The sequence below is a fragment of the Hydra vulgaris genome, chromosome 01 (genome assembly GCF_038396675.1).
Source record: "Hydra vulgaris chromosome 01, alternate assembly HydraT2T_AEP".
Classification (NCBI taxonomy): domain Eukaryota; kingdom Metazoa; phylum Cnidaria; class Hydrozoa; order Anthoathecata; family Hydridae; genus Hydra; species Hydra vulgaris.
In genome coordinates this window covers 23,509,128-23,532,684 of record NC_088920.1, presented here as the reverse complement: position 1 = coordinate 23,532,684, position 23,557 = coordinate 23,509,128, and the positions used below count along the sequence as shown (strand labels likewise).

Here is a 23,557-nt window from a genome sequence, read left to right as displayed (position 1 = left end):
AGGAAGATATTTTTCCACCTTTTCTATTTTCTCTTTTTTGATTTCTCAATAATATTTTTTGACCAACAAAATATTTTGATGATGTTGCATGCTTTCTATTATAGTCTATTTTTTGTTTCTTTTGTGCACAAACAATATTGGTCATGGTTTTTTCTTCAAATCCTCTTTTCATTTGTAAAACTTTTTGTAAAACCTCTTTAATGAATACAGGATTGCAGCTATCCCCATTGAGTACATCTGTGTACTTTATATCAATTGGAAGACAGGGTTGTCAGTTATACATAAGGTAAAATGGTGAATACCCCATTGAATCAGGCACTTTAACACAAATAGCAAAAAGGATTTTATCTAAAACTGGGGCCCAACATTTTCATTTAAGACCTTAATAATTGCTTTCTTAATTGTCTGATTCTGTCTCTCCACAAAGCCATTGGCTTGTGAATGGTAAGCAGAGGTTACATGCTGCTGAACACCTGTCATATCGTGTAGTGCAATGGATATTGAATTTACAAATTCACGACTTTGGTCATTAATTTGTATTTGAAAACAATCATGCCTGCAAATAACTCTATAGAGAAAGGCTGCTACTGATACTGCTGTTTTGTCGATAAGAGGTTCAGCCTCAGTCCACTTAGAAAAATAATCTATAAGGACAATTACATAATTGAATTTATTCGATTCAAGTAATTTAATTAAATCTACATCAACTTGTTTCATAACTTGTTGTTCTACTTTAACAGGTTTTAAAGCAGAAACCACTTTTAGGTTTCTGCTGGAGATTTTTTGGCATCGTTCACATTGAGCTACATGTTTAGTGATATCCTCCACAATTGCATGCCAAAACACATCCTTATGCTAATTCCACAATCCACATGCCAAAAATATCTTGAAGAAATTTGCTTTCTCACTGCATTAATGCCCAAGTGGCTAGCTAATGCAACAGCTTTCTCAGAAGTTCCAAGACCTTCATGGACTTCTTTAACAATGTCTTATTGTTCTTACCGATTTATTACCACAATCATCTACAATAAAAAACTATTTGTATTAAATTTTTACATTAATTTGAGTTGTTTTAAAGCTATTAAGTTTTCAAATAGAAATATGTTATGTGTGTTAATTCACAATGAAGCAAGACTCATAGTATTGTTTAATTACTTTATTTTATTTAAGTAAAACCTTTTTAATTAATTAAAAATTCTTTCAATAAAATAAGTTTTCCTAACCTTGCCAATACCTTTCTTGCAATACGTCAACTTATTGTCAACAATAACAAAGTTTTTGCGATGCCACTTAAAATTTGCATTTCTCATTCACATCTTCAGGAAAAGTATTGTCATTTAAATATTTCCACATTAAAGTTAATATTTTTGTAAATCTCAACAAAATAAGCTATATAAATTGTAAACTAAAATTTTAACGTTAAATTATTACCGCCTCAGTATTATTTTAAGGTTATTTTTTTACCACAAAAGAAGTTTGAACGGTTGGATAATTCCGCGCAGTAAAATTTTGACGCAGTAATTTAAAAACGCAACACCGGAAAGCTATAGGAAAAAGTATGAAAAAGTTCAGTTTGAATAGAAACAAAGACCCGTATTTTTACGGGTCCAATCTTAGCTAGTTTGCATAACCGATGAAGCAATGAATTAATCCAAAATATATTAGTTTGAGACTTTGCTTATTGATATACGAACGAACTCGATATATCTTACCAATTATATCGGTGATCTTAGATTAAATATATCTTATTTGAAGAAGCCAGGATAAATTCTCAACTTAAACACTTTTAAGCTGTCTCTCTCAAAGTTTTGTTTTAGAAATATGAGGTTGTGAAAGAAATAATACATTCGTACACAGCTGGGTTTTTTATTGTTTATATTTAATAAAGTTACGTCAGCAGAAATGTTTTGTTCGTTAAACTTGCCATTCGGCATGCCTTTTTCCTAGTTTTGTTAATTCTAATTTAGAATTTCTAAATAAACTAACGGCTCTTTTAAATTACCTCTCAAATATAAGCCAATCGTATGTCAATATTTTTACTCGTACAACTTCATTCCCAGTGTTTAAGACTAATAATAACACATAAAAACTTCGTATTAGGTTGATCATGTTCAAAACAAATTTTTTACTATCACAAAAAGCGAAAGCTATATAAACTTTGAGCTCAAAAATTTTAGGGTGAAAATGCCTTTCAATTCTTTCATCAATTGTTTAAGAATTTCTTCTGATAAGCACAGAGGAATGAGAAATTATATGGAGGATGAACTACGGGTGAAAATTGCAGAAAATAACGGTAAGAAAACCTACTTTCTTGGTGTGTTTGATGGCCACGGTGGCGGAGAAGCATCAGTTTATGCGAGAAGTTATTTGTTTAACAAAATAATTGAACAACCTGGGTTTCATGATGACGATCCATGTAAAGTAAAAGATGCAATATGTGATGGTTTTATAAAAACTCACTTAGAAATGTATCGAATTGCAGGCAAGTTGTTTATTCTGAATGATATAATATGTGCATATGTAATTGTACAATATATTATGTATCACTAATTAGAAAATAGTAAAAGTTTTTAATATTTCATTTCCTTTAATGAAAAATTCCTATTTTCATTATAAAAATTTTTTTATGAAAAAATAAATTTTTCCTCAGAAGAGAAGAGTATTTTTGCTTGTACAAACTGCATAGTTGATCTCTTTTCTCTTTTTTGAAAACCTTTTTTCAAATTCTATAAATATATATATATATATATATATATATATATATATATATATATATATATATATATATATATATATATATATATATATATATATATATATATATATATTGATTATGTCATGGATGTCATTTGATTGTAATGTTATCACCCCATTTGAAATGGTAGAAACTGTAAAATGTTCTAAAAATGTATTAAAAACGTTCTAAAAAACCCGCATTAAAAGAACTTTTAGAAAAATCCTTTAAATTATTTTTTTTTATTCGAATTAAAATAATAATATAAACATTTTATGCTGTTTTTTATTTCTAAGTACCAATTGAGCTACAGTAAATAATTAATTATTGTTAATTAGTAACATCTTTAGTAAAATGTTTTAAGCATTGTTGAATAGAAAATTTGTGATATCATTGTATTTTTATAATGCATGTACATTTATAAGCATTTTGAAATTCAGCAATAATAAAAATAAACAAAATAAATTTCCTATAAAAGTTATCTATACTTCCTTATAAACAGTTTGGCAGTTAGTTTATGCAAAAAATTTGTGTATAATTCAAAAATAAAAGTTGAAAAAAAACACTTAATTCACAAGATTTGAAAGAAAGGTTCTTCACAAGATGCAATCCTTCTTAACTCTTTTATAACCACTTGTTTACATGATACAATCTTTTTATCTCTTGTAAATCTAACCTTACCACTTTCTCGCTTAACCTAACTGAATAACAGCTTATTGCAAATCAATTTTTAATTCCAAAAAAATTAAAACCATGTCGAGTAATGCATGACGTAAATATTAGTACATATTTCTTTATTGATATAAAAGTTACATCATTTTTTAAGTACGACTTTATAATGATTTTCTTAAAACATTCTTATTTATCGAAAATTTTTTAAAGGTTTCCTATTAATTTTTGCAATGTTATCACCTCATTCAGTATGACTGCTTTTTTCGTTGATGTCAGAGTACTTAATCAATATATATATATATATATATATATATATATATATATATATATATATATATATATATATATATATATATATATATATATATATATATATATATATATATATATATACATATATATATATATATATATATATATATATATATATATATACATACATATATCTAGCCGAAAAGTTTTTTAACAAATATGAGTAAATTTTCCAGGTAACAAAAGAAAAACTATTCAAACTAAGATGAGTAAAATATATTTATTAGTTCAATTTTGGCAAATATTTAATTTTTTTTCTCTAACACAGAAGGCCTTTTATATAAAATCATGATTGATATACTTTTAAAAAAATAAAAGTTCACTTATATATAGGACCCAGCTAATTGTATATATATATATATATATATATATATATATATATATATATATATATATATATATATATATATATATATATATATATATATATATATATATATATATACACACTCAATCCATATGTAAGGACACAATTTCCTAATATCATTTTACTTACGATAGATACATGGCCAAAAGGAAGAGATGGTAGTAACTCTACCAGTGGAACCACTGCCACGGTTGCTATAATTAAAGAAAATAAGTTGTACATTGCACATGTTGGTGATTCAGGGGCTGCTATTGCTTATAAAAGTGGTGATGACTTTCTTTCTAAAGAATTAACTGTTGATCACAAACCTGAAAACTTAAAGGAAAGGTCTAGGTAATTTTTGCAAAGAACCTAATTTACTTAGTTTACATCTATTAGTAATTCAGGTAAACAAAAAACTTAAATAGTTTAGTAAATAAAAAAATATAATTTTTAAAGAATAGAAAATTTGGGAGGAAAAGTGTCTACAAGTGGTGTGCCTCGTGTTGCTTGGAAACGACCATTAAAAAATCCTCATCATAAAACATCTGAAAACTCTGTTACACAGCATGAATATATACCATTCCTCGCAGTAGCAAGAGCACTAGGTAATTTTTATTTTATTATTTTAATCCTTGCATAACACTTTTAGGACTACTGTGTTATCTTTATTTATAATATTGGTGTCTGTATATAAGTGTTATTTGAAAAATTTGAAACCTTCATAAATGTTAAAAAAAGTATTTTTTGCTATTTTTGTTCAAACAAAAATTGTTGTCAAATTTAATAAAACAGAGGTAATATTAATTTTGTTAAAGTTATTTACAAACTTAAACAACCTTATAAAATCATAAAGTTGTGTTATAAAATAATTTTATTGGTTTTTTTTTATCTGCATTTATTTATAGTTTATACTAAATCCTTTTTCTAATTTAAAATAGACGTTATTATGTTATGCAACAAGTGTGTCAAAAACCATGCAACTCATTTACGGTTACCAGATGTTCTCTTTTTACGAAGGGGCGCGCGGTAATATATGTTAAAAATAATTTCTAGTATGATTGACTGTCATGTAGTTTAGCAAACTCTCCTATGGAAAAGGAGTATGTATGGTAACCATGTAACTAATTTAAACAAATTTTTAAAGAAGTTAAAGATTAAAAAGTCAGGAATAGTTGTGAGTTTTAAAAACTTTTTCAAAAAGATTATACCATTAAAAGATTATATTGTTGTAGTCATTTTCATTTTAGCTCCTAATGTCACTCACCTTCATATTTTATCTTTTGCAAAAATCTGAACAACTCAATCTTTCTTTATGACAAGAACATTGGTTTTTTACCTTTACATCTTCAGCTAACAAAATCATAAATTGCATCAAACCTATGCTGGTTCTTTACTTCAATGTTCATCATACCATTAGTAGTTTGCCACCCATTACCAACTAGGCTATTACCATTAATCCACTGTGTCAAGCATATTTTTCATATGTAAGCCACAAAGAGCATCATTGTTGGTAGGTATAAATTTTCTTCGTACTTTTTTTTCCTAAAAAGCTAATAATGAGTTTAGTGTATGTCGAATTCCTTTCACCATATGCATGGCAGACAAATTTTTAAACTTATTACATGTTTTTTCTTTTGCAAACATTTTTAATCTTTGTTGTATTAATGACCAAAAGACCTGTTGATCTTTTATCATGGTAGCAAGCATATCTGGTATAGTTATCATTATAAATATCCAGTACAATTTGTGACAGTAAATGTTTCACTTTCTTTAATCAAGCAATCTTTGATTACTTTTTGACAAATTAAATTGTATGAACCTTTATAGATGAGAAGATTTTCTAACAATTTTATTTTAAACACATCATACGCTTTGTAACAATGTAAATGAAAATAAACTCGAATAGCAGAACAATCTTTAAAAGAACATTGCACATCACTACCTATTTGCTATAGAAAATTTGTTTTATTTTCATATTCAGCTGCAAATCACAATTTCCCAGCATTGTAAGTTAATGATTGAATTAATTTTTGGATTTTGAGCATTTTTACAAACCTTTTTAAATAAGATATTATATTAAATAGAAGATCTAATATGTTTTTTAATCATTCAATACAAAACTTTACTATAATAGCATAAGAATTTATTCATTTCTTAAAAGAGTAAATCACTTTGAAAATGTTAATAAAAGAAAGAACAAAAAAACACATCCGAATCATAGTATTTTGTTTATGCTAATTATTATAATTTATAACTATTATAATTGTAATACGGTATATGATATATATAATTGTACTTTGACATTAATGTTAGCAAAATTTAAAAAATACATAAAAAGAACATTTGAAAATTGCTATTTAAGCTTTGCAACTCAAAATTAATTAAAAATAAAATAACAGATCCATATCCTTTGTAAAAAATTGGCAGATTTTTTTTTTAATTAAATTTGACAGATAGAAAGTTTTTACTTTTTCTTTTTAAATTAAAAAGTTTATTAGAATTTACTAAAGCTAAAATAGTTCCTGTTGTAAACATATTTAATGTTTATCTTTGTCTTATTTGACTTTTTTCAAAAGTCCATTCTCAAATAATTTGATTTTTACAATCTTTGATGAAAGAACTAAAAGCTTGTCTAAATCTGAAACAACTGCAATTTGTTTTTGATGTTGTACTAAAAGTTGCCTTTGAAGTTGTACTTTATTTTTCTTGCTTAAATGACAATTACTTTTAACAAATACTTCTCTGTTTAAATTTTAATCTCTTTACGCTTGACAAAGTTATGAAAATATTTTAAAAGAAACTCAAATAAGTTTGACAAGGTCATCATGTTTCACATCCTCTTTAAAATGAATCAAACAAACTTTACATAAAAAGAAAATTGTTTGCCTTTTTTTTTAATGTAATATTTTGCATAAGACTACTATATTATTTGTTTTATAAAAAATGCTTTCGGTAAAATCGTTCCGTAATTTACACGCATTTTAAAATGTCAAAATTGATAAATCTCAAAGACAGCGTGAATGAAAGTTTAGAACAGAAAAATACTTATTGTAGGTAAACTAAGGCGTTTTATATTGTAAACATTTATGTTTTCGTTTCACTAAATGTTAACATGCAAGTTTACTTCTTTAAAAAATAAACCCTAACTTTAAGCAACAGGATGAAAGAAACAGATAGACCTGTGTACGGCCTATATTGGTAGACCCTTTTTTATAGTTTGCATGATTCTAATATGTTATTCCATACTTAGATCAATTTCATGATCTAAGTATGGAATAACATATCAATGGAAACTGGGTTGCAATTCTATGTGACAATAATAAAATCAATGTTAAGTTTTTCTCTCTCTTTGAAACTGTTGAAATTAGGACTCGGAGAAAACCGGAGAATTTCAAAAAAACGGTTTTTGGTTTTTTTAATTTGTAAAACCGGTTAACTGGTTTTACACCGGTTTTAATATTACAAAAACAAATTTTTATCATTGATCTAAAAATCCAACGTAACCTACTGAAATTTTTTACTGGAATTGGATTTGTAAACTGAAGAAAACAAAAAAAAGTCTAAGTGAACAAAATTTAGCAAGATCATTTTTTTTAACAATAAGATTAGTTTAAAGTGCACTGCAAAAAGCACACATAATAAAGGAACTGTCATTTAAAAATCATTTTTTTTAATAAAGTAATATTTTAGGACGACTAGTGCATCCAACAGATCAAATCTCATTAAAGAATGTAATTTTGTACAGAAATTACCAGCAATTGAAAAAACTCTCTCACTTTCTGTTAATGTGTGTTGTATCAATTCCAGAGCATTTAATAAGTTTTGGATAGTTGTCGATTTTGTCTTAGTGACACTAAACATTTTTAGTTCATTTTAAAAGGAAGAAACAAAACTGTCTTTGTTTGCCTTTTCACATGCTTTTGGAATCTGCAACACTTCAGATATTGATTTCTGCAATTGCTGCACTAAAGATGGCGATCCTGATGCTGTTGCTATCAGCTCAACTTGATTTTTGTTCCTATCCTATTTATAGTTGGTTGTAAATCTGGATCATTAAATAATCTTTCAGCTAACATTGTTGCCAAGGGCAATGTAGCCTTAGGCAAGTATGAAAATTCCGCCAACTCTGTTTTTGGAAAATTTCCACTTTGTAGGAATTTATGCAATGTAATTAATTCCTTATTTCGCCTTTTTGAAATTCTTATTTTCATAAAATTATAAAATTTATTTCCCTAACTTGTACAGTTTTGTCTCATTTGAGTAAATAAAAATGTCAATATTCCTTCTGCAGTGAGTAAAGTTCTTTTATTGCCAATTCTGCTGGCTTTGATATTTGAATTAAATTTAGCAAGATAGAAAAATCTTTTTCTTTGTATAAATCTTCACGCCCTATTTCTTCCATTGCGTTTTTTATGCAAGCTTTAAGTTGCACAAATCTTTCCATCATAGGTATAAGTGAGTTCTATCTGGTTCTACAGTCTAATATAATTGAAAATTTTTTACCATTTATATCTTCAACACATCGTTGCAATTGGTTGTTTCTTACTGGGGATCTTCTGATAAATCTGATATTTATTCTTGAGTTTTGTAAATTGTTTTGTAAATGTTTCTAAATTGTATTCAATTTCATTATTACAGACAACATCTTCATCTAAATTATGATCTCCAGAAAAAGAGTTAAACTGATTTTCAGTTTCCTCATCAGAATCTGAACTGTCAGAATCTGATATTTTATCAACTGGCTTATCAACTACAGATACTTTTTGTAAAAAGTGTCTAGAACAGCCAAATGAATAGCATGATTGATGCAAAATTGATTTTCATTTCCATTTAATCGTCCATATTTTTTCATAATGCTAGCTCTATTTTCTGTTGATGCCAATATATGACTAAATTTAATACCATATTCCATCAGTTCTTGTTCAACTAATGACTGAACTTTGTATGAATCATATGAGCCTTCTATGCTAGTAAGCCCTAATAAAGTCAGTATAACTATCCTCTTGAGAATGCGATGTTACATTTAAATACCTTTTGGAGTTACAGCTTGTCCATTTATCTATTGTTATTGAGAAATGTGTTCCAGATTGTGCCATTCTCATCAACTTATCCTTTAATTCCAATTTTTTCTCTTTAGAAAAGCCTATGATCAATTTTTTAATTGTTTTTTTGCTCCTAGGCATTTCATAGTCACGTTTTTTAATAAATTCTGCAATAGCACTTAAATATCTCATGGTATGAATAGAAAACCCATCATACGCTGCACATTTGGTCAATAATTCTTCCACTGACGTTCTTTGTATGAATTTTAACATGTTTTTGCTTTTTTCTGTGTTGTTTGAGTTGGATTAGGCTCTTCATTTTTAATAATTTCAATCTTATGTTTTGCTCGAAGGTGGTTTGCCAAATTTGATGTACTTCCTTTTGAAATGTTTGCCATACTCCAGATCTTTTGCTGTTCATAGCTCGACTAAAATAAAATAAAATAAAATTTTTGTCATTAATCATTAAGCATTAATTTTTATCAATGTACAGTAATATTTTATTACTTTTGTAAAATCAAGACGACTATATTTCTATTATAGTTATATATTTCTCTCTGTCTCTCTCTGCTTTGTACAATTTATATAGGTTTTCAGAATTCTCTATGGCATAATTTCTTACATAATTGTTGCGACATAAGTACAATGAATTATACAATAAATTATAAACAATGAGCTATTACAACAATATCATTTATTAATTCGTTCAAATCTACATTAATAATGAACTTGGATCATCGTTTCATTTATGCATCCTTTTTCCTTTTCCATCCTTCTGCTTTTTAGCCAACTCAATTAGCTTATTTTAACTAATTTAGATTCTCAAGTGAAAATTTTTTATCTATTATTTTTATTATATTGCAGCTCATGAATGTGATCTGTTTACAATAGAATAATGTACAAATATGCTACAATTTAAAATATTTAAGTAATACAAAAGTTAGCACTTGTTAACATTACAAAAGCAAATTTGTTAGCAACAAATTTATTTTTCTTGTTTCATTATTTTTAATTTGAAATTGTTATCACAATTTACATAAGAAAATTTGTCAAAAAGAAAAGTAGACAAAATACTTCAAGTAAGTGGTACTGATTTTTGTTGGATTGTTTTGTTTTGAATATTATAAATATTATAGAGTTTAAACATTGTTAAAATATTTTGTCAATCTGTAATATATTGATAATTGGTAAAAAAAGTAATATAGAAATAAATAAAACAAATGCGTTATCAAAGTACTTTTTAAAATTCAATATACTTACAGTATTTTCAATATCAATTAATAACTTCTCAAAAAAAGAAATCTGTGGTAAATCTGTATGTTTTCTACTGGTATTAATAACTTAATACCAGTAGAAAATTCAAAGTATTTAGCAAAATGTTTAATTAACAATCGGTTTTGCAGTTTTTTTCTTCTAAAAAAAACGGTTTTCGGTTTCTGGAAAATTAAACAAAAAACCGGTTAACCAATTATGGTTTCCACCCTTTTCTGAGCCCTAGTTGCAATTCTATGTGACTAATAAAATTGCCTTTGACAATAATAAAATAAACTTTTCATTCAGTTGATCAAAGATTTAGTTGTTCCTGGATTCAGTTTAAACACAAATTCTTATTCGGCCAGAATTTGTGGAAATTGTATATTTTTTATACTATGCTATATTTTTGTGTGTGGTTATTATGGTGCTCTGTGATAATACTGTAAGCCCTTACAATATTATCACAGAGAGCGTTAAGCAAGGAAGTTCACTCCTCTTTTATTCCCAGCGGCACAAAGTTGTCCAGAATTGGATAGAAATGGATAAAATATTGAGAGATAAATTATTGACCAAAAACAGACAGTTGATTTGGATTTGCATTTCAAGCCCTAAATGTATATGTTGGAATGTATATGTTAAAAGGGTTAGTCAAATTAGCAAAATACTTGTTAAGTAAATCACACAAATTTTTAAAACTTGGTGACTTAACATTCAATCATATTGAAAAAGCTCTTATTGAAGTTGCGTCAAGAGTGCTGGAGGTGATTTTTTATTTCAGTTCAACATATTTTTATTTGGTGGTGCATATTTTATTTAAGTTCAGCATATTTTATTTCATTTGTGGAAAAAACTAAAATTGAACGCTCAAAACTACTTTTACCATATAATTTAAACTTTCATGAACTCGATGTTGGTCATAGTTGCACTGTCAGAGGCAAGAGATGCAAAAAGAAAGTGAAATTTTTGCTCATTTGAACATATTAGAATTTAGTTTAACAGTTGCTGTTAAAATAGCTTTTGTATACATTGCTGTTTACCTTCAATTAAAGACTGTTTACAAAGATCTTGACACTGATACATATTTGTATCATAGTGAGTATGGTGCTTATCGTAATGACTTATTTTGTGATTTGACAACTGACACTTAACAACAATTTACTTTCTTTTGTTATGTAGTTTTTATTGCATTGGATTTGATCAATTGATAATTTTTTATTTTTGGGGTTTTTAAAAAAATATTATATCTTGTATGAAAATGTGTAAAATCTTATCAAATTTTTTTTTAAATAATTACTCAAAGCAAAACACTCCAACCTTTTTAATAGAGCTAGCTCAAAAAATACCTCAAGTAATAAACCTTGGTTTGAAATAGCAATGGATTTGACCTATATTTGTTTTAGTTACTGACCTTTTAATTTATAATTTTCCTTCAATCTGTCATTTGTTTTGTCATTTAAACTCTAAGTTTAAAATAATTATTTTTGTTGTTTATTTTATCTTTATTCATATTAATGACTCAAAAATAAAATTTTTTAAAAATGTTTTAAAAATGTTATTTATATAAGATACCTTGAAAACTTAATTTTGTTTTATTTTTTTTCTTTGTTTGGCCTTTATTCAAAGCTACTATGAATCAAGTAGAACTAGTAGAACAAGAGTTAAAATGGTACTAAATTGAAACTTAACTTTAAAAGTTTTAAAGCCTTAGCTTTGATAGATGAGTGAGTATATCAAGGAATAAAATAGCAACATTTCACACAATGGTTTTTAGACTAGCATAAATATGTTTTACTTTTTTTTAAATATATTTACTCTTTCGTTCTGTTTTAACTAACAAAAAAAGTGTGGAAGTATTTTTCAACTAAAAAAACATTTGAAACATAAAGCAAACTTAACTTAAACTTAACATAACTTGAGTTGTGATAAATATACAGTAAATGTTATAGCAATGTCTTACCAATGTTTTACAATGTCTTACAATTTAAAGTGTATTTTTTTTTGTAGGTGATTTTTGGAGTTTCGATTCTGAAAAAAATGAATTCATTGTTTCTCCAGAACCTGATATCAATTGCATTGACATTGTTCCAAATATTCATAAATTTCTCATTTTAGCAAGTGATGGTTTGTGGGGAGTAATGAATGCAAAGCAGGCTGTAGACATAGTAACAAACTACGAAAGAAACGCAGATGAAATGCCTTTAGAAAGAAATTGCGCAACAGTGTATTGTTTTTTTTTCCTTGTATATTAGTGCTTCTATATATATATTTTTTTATGCAAATATTTTTGTCTATATATTTTTATATGTTTAAATAGACTATGCAACCAGTCACTGGAGTTATGGAAAAAACGTCATTGTCGGGCTGACAACATCTCCGCTGTTGTACTGTTTTTTGATGAAGAGTTTGGTAGTTGTGATCCTTTGTACTATGATTCAGAAAATAGCACTTTAAGTTTAGAGGATGAGGAAGATACACCGCCATTATTTGATACTTTACCCCCAGTTTTAGTGCGTAATTTAGACTTTCAAGAAATTCCACTTTCTGTTCATTTGCCTGTTAGGATTTCGTCAGGATCATCTCAGAAAAGGAGTTATAAGCATAAACGTAAGCACGAAGAAGATCACAAAGGAAGCAAGTTGAAATATGTTAAAATAGGACTTGATGATAACATTAAAACTGATGTTAGCCCTGAAAGTTTAAATGAATTACAATTTAAACAATAAATATGTAATTATTGCAATTATAACCCCACATTTTCTTTTTTTAATTGAAAAAAAGGCTGAATGCAAATATTAAATATTACTGAAATAACACTGACATTAGTTACTATGACAATCTAACGACTATTTGCAATAAATGTTACATTGCGAACGTCTTTTAACCGTCTCTTCTAAACGTTCAAACTTTGGAAAGTGTCAGAGGAAGTATCCAATCTTTCTTATGTCAAAATTATTTTACATTTAATGACAGCAGGAAAACCATGTGAATAAATTAGTAGAATATGTTTAAAAAAAACAAAAAATTATTATTTTTGAAGTCTAACTGGATATTGATATCCAGTTAGACATCGTCTAAAGGATCGTCGAAAACTTATTTTAAAAATATAAGTAGGAGATCATTTTACTTTTTTGCGCGGTGGTTTTCGCTGGACTTGAAAGGTTGTATATATACTTGGTTAAATCAAAAACTCTAAGCGAAAACTTTTTATCCTTTGTCTTTTATCTATAAGTTTAATTTCGCGTTTTTTTTCCAATTGATGATTGTGCCCCCCCCCCTCCCCCACTTTGAAACCGTGTCGTCGGCCCTGTATTTAAAACACAACTCATGAATTCATAACAAACTTGTTTATTATTTATAGGCAACTCTGTGTAAAACGCTTAACTAAACCATTTTGACTTTATTTACCATTTTATTTTTCTATTTTTCTATTCTTTTATAATCTTTCATGTGTCTCAGTAAAAAAAAGGTTTGTTGCTTATAATGTTTCAGTATTATTAGATTGGAGTTCATCTTTGAATTTCAGACAGTAAAGTGAAATTCAACTAGACTTCCCACAGATCAAACTGAAGTAATAAAGCCTTTTGGTTTGGAAATAACAAATAAACCTAATAAAGCATTTGGTTAAATGAAAAGCTCTTAAAGATATGATGTGGTCTTTTCAACTAGTATAACAATTGTTTTTAGAAGAAACTAAAGATTAGAACGAAGAAACTAAAACATAGGTGCTTTATAACTAGGTACACGGAAATCCGTGTTTTACGATGTAACGTTTTGAAATTACTGCGTTAAAATTTAGTAATAGCTTATTTTGTCGAGATGTACAAAAATATTAACTTCAATGATGTCAGGAAATATTTTAATGACAATACTTTTCCTGAAGATGTGAATGAGAAAGGCAAATTTTAAATGGCAGTGTAAAAACGTTGGTATTGTTGACAATAAGTTGATGTATTGCTAAAAAGGTATTGGTAAGGTTAGGAAAACTTATTTTATTGAAAGAAGTTTTTAATTAATTTAAAAGGTTTTACTTAAACAAAATAAAGTAATTAAACAATATTCTGTGTTTTGCTTTATTGTGAATTAACACAACATTTTCATATTTATGATTACTATTTCCATAACCAAGGTGCATAACTTTACATTTTGGAACATTTAACTCAATTAGCCATTCCTTTGACCATTCTGTGACAATGTTTAAATCGTTTTGAAGAATCAGGCGATCAGCATCGTGAAACTCAGGTCTTATTTCTTGTAACAGTTTAGTGTCGTCAGCATAGATTTTATGAACTGATTTTAACCTATCTGTTAAGTCGTTTATATAAATGATAAATATTGTTGGACCAAATACAGAACCTTGAGGAACTCCGCTTACAACATCGGTCCAGTCGCTAGAGTGTTCATCAAAAACAGTTCGCTGTTTTCTACTTATCAAAAATGACTCAATTCATTTTAGAACATTGCCATTAATCCCATATGCTTTCAATTTATGAAGTAGTCTACGGTGAGAAACTCAATCAAACGCTTTCACGAAGTCCAAAAATGCAATATTGACAAAATTTCTTTTACTTAACGCTTTCGTGATGTAGTCGACAATCTCCAATAAGCTAGACGTGCATCCTTTTTTGGACATAAATCCATGTTGATTATTTGAGATGCAGCTCGTTTTTTCAAGATATTTAGTTATCTGTTCCTTGATTATCTTTTCCATTACTTTACAAAGAGTTGATGTGATAGGCACTGGTCTGTAATTAGCGGCATCAAGACGACTTCCTTTTTTAAACAACGGTGTGACGTGTGACTGTTTCCAAGCTGTAGGTGTTGAGCCTTCGGACAGTGCTTTATTGTAAAGTAAAGTAAGATGGTAAGTCATTTGAGCTGTGCATTCTTTAAGTACCTTTTGACCAATGTTATCAGCAACACTAGATTTATTCGGGTTCAAACCTTTCAAATAAGCTAGCGTCGCTTCAAAATTAATAATTATATTGCCTAAGTCCTCTTGATAAGACTTCTCTCAAAAATAGGTAACTGACTACTTTTACTATCATCAACAAAAACTGATTTGAAGTGTTCGTTAAGTCTGTTTGCGATACGTATTCCCTCTGTTAACGTTTCACCTTTTGCATCAGATATAGCACTAATAGATACATGAACATTCTGTTGCGCCTTAGCATAGACGTAGACCCTTTTAGGATTACTTTTATCTGATGCTAGTTGTGCTTCAAATACTGGAACACAACTTTTACATGCTTTCTACTCCTGGCTTCTTAGTTTCATATATTCACGAATCAGTGTCGCTGATTGCCAAATAGTCACAGATAAGTAATTGCCCAGTTGTTTTTTTTGCTTTATCATAGCCAGTACCTCGTTATTCATCCACGGCGCATTACCAGTGGTATAGACTTTTTTTAACGTAATAAATTGCTTACTGAGTTTATCATATTTATTGCCGAAAAATTCATAGCACTCATAAGTGTTTTTATTTTCAAATAATTGCTTCCAGTTAGTTTCCATAATCTTTTTTCTGAAATTTATATAGTCACCATTATTAAAGTCATATTTTTTGTTTGAGAAAGTAGTCTCATTTTTAGAAAGGACTACATAATCCCAACTCAATATGCGATGACCTTGCGACGAATTACCTAACGGCAGAGAGCTAAATAAGCTGATTACTCTTGCTGATAAGTCTGTAATAATTAAACCTAAAATGTTTTTTGCTTTACCATTAGATGCTTCGAATTATGAGAAATCGACTAATTGTTCTAAGTTATGATTAGCCAAAGTATCAAGAAAAACACTTGCCGCTCTATTTTGACCACTTAGTAATTCGATCCTGTCATCATCGTGCCAATTGATATCCGGAAAGTTGAAATCACCTGCTAGTAACATACAACTATACGCTTTTCTATCAACAGCTTGCTTAGCCAATATAATTGTTTTTTATCAATATTTATATCATTTATATGCGATAAAGGTGGTCTATAGACACAACCAATAAGAACAATTTCATTACCAATTTTAATTTCACACCATATTTGCTCGAAGTTGATGTTGTTTAAGATCTCTCTTAGATGACGATCAGATAGCTCATTCACGACTAGATCACGCTTGATGTAGATAGCAATACCTACACCGTGACTAATTCGATTTTTCTTAACTAGTGAGTAGTTGTTCAATTGAGAAGCAGTTATTTCAGTAAACTTTGTCTCAGAAATAAAGATTAAATCACATGTTTATGTCACAAAGTCCAGATAATTCGTTCATTTTATCCGGATTAAGGGAAGTTGCGTTAGTATGAAAACATGTTAAAAATGTATTTTTAGGGTTAGATTTAGCAGATTTTATTTTTCGTCAGCCCGGAATACAAGTGTCGTATTCGACATTTTTGAAAAAAATGACTTATATGTGCGAACTATCTATTTTTTGTGGACTTATTTTAAAAAAAATTATCCGATTGCTCAATTAAAATTTTTTCCAATATATTTCAGTAGGTCATTTGTCGTAAATGAACTTTTCATTCGAAACGCTCGAGTTACATTTGTTGTACTTCGCGTAGACCAATAGTAGCGTTCTATTTGCTCACGTGACTTTAGATTAATACATTCATTCACTTTTTTACTTTTAAACATTTGCTTTTTGTAAATAAAAAGTAATGCATTCCATTTGTTTTTTAATATTGAAATGTTTTTTTTTCTTTGAATTGAATTGAAATGTTCAGTAAATAAAAATTATTACCCGTAATCAAAAGAACTAAAGTATTTATAAACATATCGTTTTTTTGTAAAGATAAGTAACAAATATGGAATATTCTATAACAAATATGGAGTACTTTATGGCTTGTGATGCTGATAATCCGATACCAATAGTATGGGAGCCTAACCACCAAATGGAAGAAGAAACTTCTAAATACGTAGTGAAAGACCCTACTAATTCATCTTTTTCTTCTACTATCATTTCTCCTAACAATGAAAAATAAATATAATATACTTGTGTACATAGATTTGATTACAAAAGAAAATTAAATTGTTATAATTTCATTGAATAATAAAACTTATTGTGCACTTTGGAATGAATCTATGGCTGGTAGAGGTGCAAATGAACTTGCAAGTTGTCTGTATAAACTATTAAAGTTAATTATTCAAGACTGCCCTAATATATCAATTAATAAAATTATTTTGTGGTCTGATTCATGTGTTCCCCATAATAAGAACTCAATTGTGTCTATGGCAATAAAAAATTTTCAAAATGAAAGCAGAATACCACTCATTGAACAGAAGTATAGTGAACCTGGTCATAGTTCAGTACAGAATATTGACACTGCGCATAGTGTGATTGAGAAAAAATTAAGAAATTTTGAGATTTACAGTCCTCCTACCTTATTCAAGTTACTGTCATCTATTGAAAAAACTTCTGGAGTAGAGTTGAAAGTCATACAGATGTACAAAGATGACTTCAAAAACTTCAAACTTGCTTCCAAGTCTTTATATTTCCATAAAGTGCCTTTTGCAAAGGTAAAACTAATGTGTCATGAAAAACATCTACCTTTTCATATTAAATTCAAAAAATCGTTCTCTGGTTTGTTAATTGAAGAAAGATTGGTAAAAGGTACCCCTCAGAGAAAGAATAAACAGATACTTAAAGTTCTGAAAGCATTTCCTCCATTAAAAACTGATTCAACACGTTTTTTGCTCTCAGATAAAAAAATTAATGACCTTAAGTCAATGATAAAATATTTTGATGGTGATGATCTTGAATTTTATAATACTCTTTTTAAGTCACAAAGTCTGAACAATTAAATATATCACTTTGTAAAATGTTTTAATAAACGTATAAATTTATTTCTTTATTGTAAAAAAAAGGAACAATAATAAAAATGGTTGTTTTTTATATTTAAGGTCTTAGTTATTTATATCATTTTTCACAGACAAATTAAAAGATGTGTGATAAATTAGTTATTTTATTTTTAATAATTTGAAAATAAATAATATTAATAAAAATTGCTTAATTAAAAAAAAAAAAGTATAAGAAGCTTTAAATTTCTATATAAGAAGCTTGAAGATGAAAAACTGTATATTTCTGAATATAATGCCGATAAATTGGTTACCGAGAAAGAATTAAAGGAAAAAAATGCGAAGGACAGTGAAAATAAAATTATACTAAAATTATAAGTCATTGTTAGTTACAACATAAAAAAATTTAACCTTAATTCACCTACTATCAAATTAATTGCATCTATGACAATTGTATTCCAACATAATGTTCTGATTTCGAAATACATTTGTTGTATTTGAAAAACAATGCTCTTAGTTACGGGAAAAGTTTTTATTTTTTTTATCTTTTTAACAATTTAAACAACAACTTATATTGATTTTAGTCAACTTTGTTAAATTTCAACATGTAACTAAATTTACATAAATAGATTTTGTACTTTAAACTTTGAATGTAAATTTCTCAATTTAAACACAGTGTCGTATACGACACTTGTATTCCGGGCTGACGTTTTGTATTTAATGCATTTAAATAAATATTCGCAGGTAAACATTTTGATTCATTGTGTTTTTGCAATTCTGGCTACTTATGCATCTCTCCATTTGATGAAAGGATGCTTTTTACGTCCTTTGATGTCGACTTGAATTCCGCGGTGTCATCTTTACTTATATTGCTTGGTTGAGTTTTTACAGATTCAGGTAGACCAAAGACAACAATTCTCTTCTCTCTATTAGTCACGCCCCTATTATGCTTATTGAGCGCGCTCACTACAGCTACGTTTGCTAATGTACCGGGTTTGCTGACTTGTTCAACTAATTTAGATAACAAAGGTTTTTCACTACTTTTGCTATCTTTTAGGGACTTTATTTCAATATCCTGCAAATCAATTCTATTAGTAAGTTCGTCGATTCTGGCAGTAAGTGTTTTAATTACATGAAGAGCTTGTTTAAGCTCTACTTTGGCAATTTTATCAGCTTTTTCCAGATTGTCTTTAAGCTATTTTTGTGTTACCATTTTTAGCAATTACCAGTGGAAGCGATTTTAAGGTTTATGTATATATGTATGTATGTATGTATGTATGTATGTATGTATGTATGTATGTATGTATGTATGTATGTATGTATGTATGTATGTATGTATGTATGTATGTATGTATGTATGTATGTATGTATGTATGTATGTATGTATGTATGTATGTATGTATGTATGTATGTATGTATGTATGTATGTATGTATGTATGTATGTATGTATGTATGTATGTATGTATGTATGTATGTATGTATGTATGTATGTAAGCGATTTTAAGGTGTATGTATATATATATATGTATGTATGTATGTATGTATGTATGTATGTATGTATGTATGTATGTATGTATGTATGTATGTATGTATGTATGTATGTATGTATGTATGTATGTATGTATGTATGTATGTATGTATGTATGTATGTATGTATGTAAGCGATTTTAAGGTGTATGTATATATATATATGTATGTATGTATGTATGTATGTATGTATGTATGTATGTATGTATGTATGTATGTATGTATGTATGTATGTATGTATGTATGTATGTATGTATGTATGTATGTATGTATGTATGTATGTATGTATGTATGTATGTATGTATGTATGTATGTATGTATGTATGTATGTATGTATGTATGTATGTATGTATGTATGTATGTATGTATGTATGTATGTATGTATGTATGTATGTATGTATGTATGTATGTATGTATGTATGTATGTATGTATGTATGTATGTATGTATGTATGTATGTATGTATGTATGTATGTATGTATGTATGTATGTATGTATGTATGTATGTATGTATGTATGTATGTATGTATGTATGTATGTATGTATGTATGTATGTATGTATGTATGTATGTATGTATGTATGTATGTATGTATGTATGTATTTATGTATGTATGTATGTATGTATGTATGTATGTAAGCGATTTTAAGGTGTATGTATATATATATATGTATGTATGTATATGTATATGTGTGTATATGTATGTATAATGGTAAGTTAAAAAAATCTTTTTCAAACACGATAAGTCAAAAAAAAAAATTTTTTTCAATAAAAATAATTATTTACAATGATTAGAGTGATTATGATGCCAATGGGGTAAGTTGCATCATAAATAAGCTGCGGGTTTTGTTGATTTTACGCACTTTACTAGTTTTTTCTAAAATAATGGACGCTTTTTTTATTTAACAGCGTAACAATAAACGAAAACAAAATTTTTATGATGAAGAAAAGTTTATATAAGTTGTATATGTATATAATATATATGAAGCATATGTATATATGTTTATGTATTACATAATATGTATATATACATGTATTTTATATGTATATTATGAATAATATACACATTACATACATGTATATATATACATAATTTATAATACATAAATATATATATATATATATATATATATATATATATATATATATATATATATATATATATATATATATATATATATATATATATATATTTATAAACTTAACTCTCTTATATCATTTTGTATGATTATGCAAGCACCTTGAGGTTTTTGCACCAGTTAGTGTTACTCAACCTCTTTCCAGCCATATTTAGAAAGTACTATGCTTTTTATGGCTTCACTTAAATAAACTTTTATGTTTTTTATATTTTTTTTTAAATAAATTTTTATGGCTTCACTTAAACTTCAGTTAAAAAACTTTTTGGTTGATTTTTATAGAAAAAGTGTTTTTTGAAAGACTCCAGGTGTAAATGGCAACTGCAGCCTTTCCTCATTTTAAAGCAGTTATTTATTTATATTTTCTTGAAAAATTAGTACTAAGGATTTGCATATATAAATTGTGTGTATAATGCCGTTCATACTTCGCGTATTTTATGACGTTTTTGTTTTGATTTTTGCGTTTGTTTTGGTTAAGCTATGAAATTAAAATTGAAAGTGAAAGTATAATTTTTTAAATTTTAAGCAAATGAAAGTAAATATTGTACTATTTCAAAGGTTCAAGGTCTGCATTGTTCAACTAAAAGATTTTTACTATTTTAAGTACAGGTTGCCCTTTTTCAAACTGTTTTTTTCAAAACAAAAAACCTTAAAATAGTAATCAAGAAATTTCTTCATTTATTTACCTATTTTTGTTTTTTAGTTAAATTAATATGAATAATAAGAATTTTAATTTTGGAGCACTCAGAACAATAACATACAATAATATTGTATACAAATACTAACTTTGCAACGCTTTGTGTATAAGGTTTCTATGAGAGGTCAGTATGAAGAAATTACTGCGACGATGTAAAGTAGAAGACACAGTAACAGTGTTGCTATTTTGGTTAAAAGTTAATTTTGGTTAAAAGTTAACCAGTCACTTGTGATTTGTTAACCAGTCACTTTAGTGCCAGAGAATCTGTGTATTTTGTGATTGTTATGTTGTTGTTGTGATGTTTTGTGTTGATAGACAACTTGACTTACCTTCACGCTGGTGTCTATTGTTAAAGATGATTATTAGGTTGTTTCGTTACTGAAACTTGCTACTTCTAATCATTCACTAAAAGCCAAGAAATAAGTTTTAGAATAAAAACCATTTTTTATATTATTTTCATTTTTTTATCTTAGGCTTTATCAATAGTTAACATAAATAATCTAAAAGAGTAAGTTTCTTTATTTATACTTATTTAGTTTTGATATTTTAATTTAATAAATTTCAAAACGAATTAAAAAAATAATTTTCAACACATTGTGTATCTGTGTTTCTAATAGGAATTGGAGTTGTTCAGAATGACCTATTTAACAGACAGGAGATTCTTTAATAAAGTTATAACTTAATTTTTATAAAAAGAACTTACAGCAAATGAACTTTCTGAAATTTGGAGTATTATCAACAGCAATAGGCAGCAACAGCAAACAGCAGAAACTCTACGTCATTAAGAAAAATTTGGAGTCAAATTTAATAGCGGTTCAAAAATATCAAATATATTAAAATTTGGTATACTAAGTTGGTTTGTGCAGCCCTTTTGCAGTAATTTACTGACCGGTCTGTCATTTATACAATAATTTCAAAATAATGTTCTATTTGGATTCCATGATTTCTTTATGCATATTTGTATGGTGTAATTATAATATAACCCCAAATTTTATTTTCAAAAACTAAGTATATAAGTGAAAACCCTCAGTCTATAAAATAGATGATTCTGGTAAATCACGTCAGATAAACAAAAATTTTTGGAGTATTTTATTTTCTTATATTTGTTGGATCACTATTGAAAATTTAAATTTGAAAGGTCAAATGTAATAACGGTTCAAAAGTTATTCAAAAGTCAAAAATACTTTAATTTTCGAAAAGAAAAAGAAAGTATTTTTGGATTATAATTGACTTTTTGAATAACTAACTGCAAATTTTTCATACTTAAGCCCTATACCTTTCGCTAAAAACTCGTCAACTTTTGCACTACAAAAAATTCAATAACTTTGGATCCGCTTAACTTCAAAGGCCGAATGACCCCTTAATTATATATATATATATATATATATATATATATATATATATATATATATATATATATATATATATATATATATATATATATATATATATATATATATATATATATATATATATATATATGTACTTATGCATTTTAACATTGGTTCTTTAATAAAAAAACATCAGTATTTGAGTTTATTTTCAAAAGTTTAAACATTTTTCTCAATTTAAATGTAAACCATTTGATTATAAATTTAGATTAGTTTAAATATGGAAAAGGATTTTATTAAAATTATTTTATTAGATAGATTTTAGATAAATATTAGAAAATCTAAAAGTTTAGTTTAAATCAATTTCACAAGAGCTAGATGTCATTCAGAACGTCAAAAAATGACATGCTTCTGTTGCCTAAATAAGGACAGAAAAGGTACTCTACTTGAAGAAAAGCCAGAATTGATAAAGTTGGTGACACAGTTTGTGGATCATGGTTTCAATATAGAAATGAATTCTCACCCATCTGGCATTTGTAGCACTTGCGTTAAAAGTTTGTATTTAAAAAAGGCAAGTATAGTTAATAAGGTTTTATAAATTTGTAATATGCACTTTTAAGCTTGACATAAAATTACTTAGAAGTTTGTTATTTTAAAATCTTTATAGAAAGATTTTAAAATCTAAATGTCACAAATTCCTGTCTCGTTTAGATGAAC

The 23,557-nt window shown here is 27.3% G+C and overlaps 1 protein-coding gene across 1 annotated transcript; it reads left to right on the top strand.

Annotated features, from left to right (window-relative positions):
• The first annotated feature begins 2,101 nt into the window (after positions 1 to 2,101).
• LOC100205726 (protein phosphatase 1D) lies at positions 2,102 to 13,087 on the top strand. The gene is made up of 5 exons (XM_065787699.1): positions 2,102 to 2,482; positions 4,220 to 4,418; positions 4,524 to 4,672; positions 12,368 to 12,584; positions 12,678 to 13,087. The coding sequence occupies exons 1-5, from the start codon at positions 2,185 to 2,187 to the stop codon at positions 13,084 to 13,086; spliced, it is 1,272 nt and encodes a 423-aa protein (XP_065643771.1). The 5' UTR covers positions 2,102 to 2,184; the 3' UTR covers position 13,087.
• Positions 13,088 to 23,557: the final 10,470 nt, after the last annotated feature.

Excerpts from the sequence above, each read along its gene's own strand:
- LOC100205726 (XM_065787699.1), top strand. The coding sequence starts at position 2,185 with ATGCCTTTCAATTCTTTCATCAATTGTTTAAGAATTTCTTCTGATAAG. Across the intron at positions 2,483-4,219 it reads AGAAATGTATCGAATTGCAG|ATACATGGCCAAAAGGAAGA; the intron begins GCAAGTTGTTTA and ends TACTTACGATAG. Across the intron at positions 4,673-12,367 it reads CGCAGTAGCAAGAGCACTAG|GTGATTTTTGGAGTTTCGAT; the intron begins GTAATTTTTATT and ends TTTTTTTTGTAG.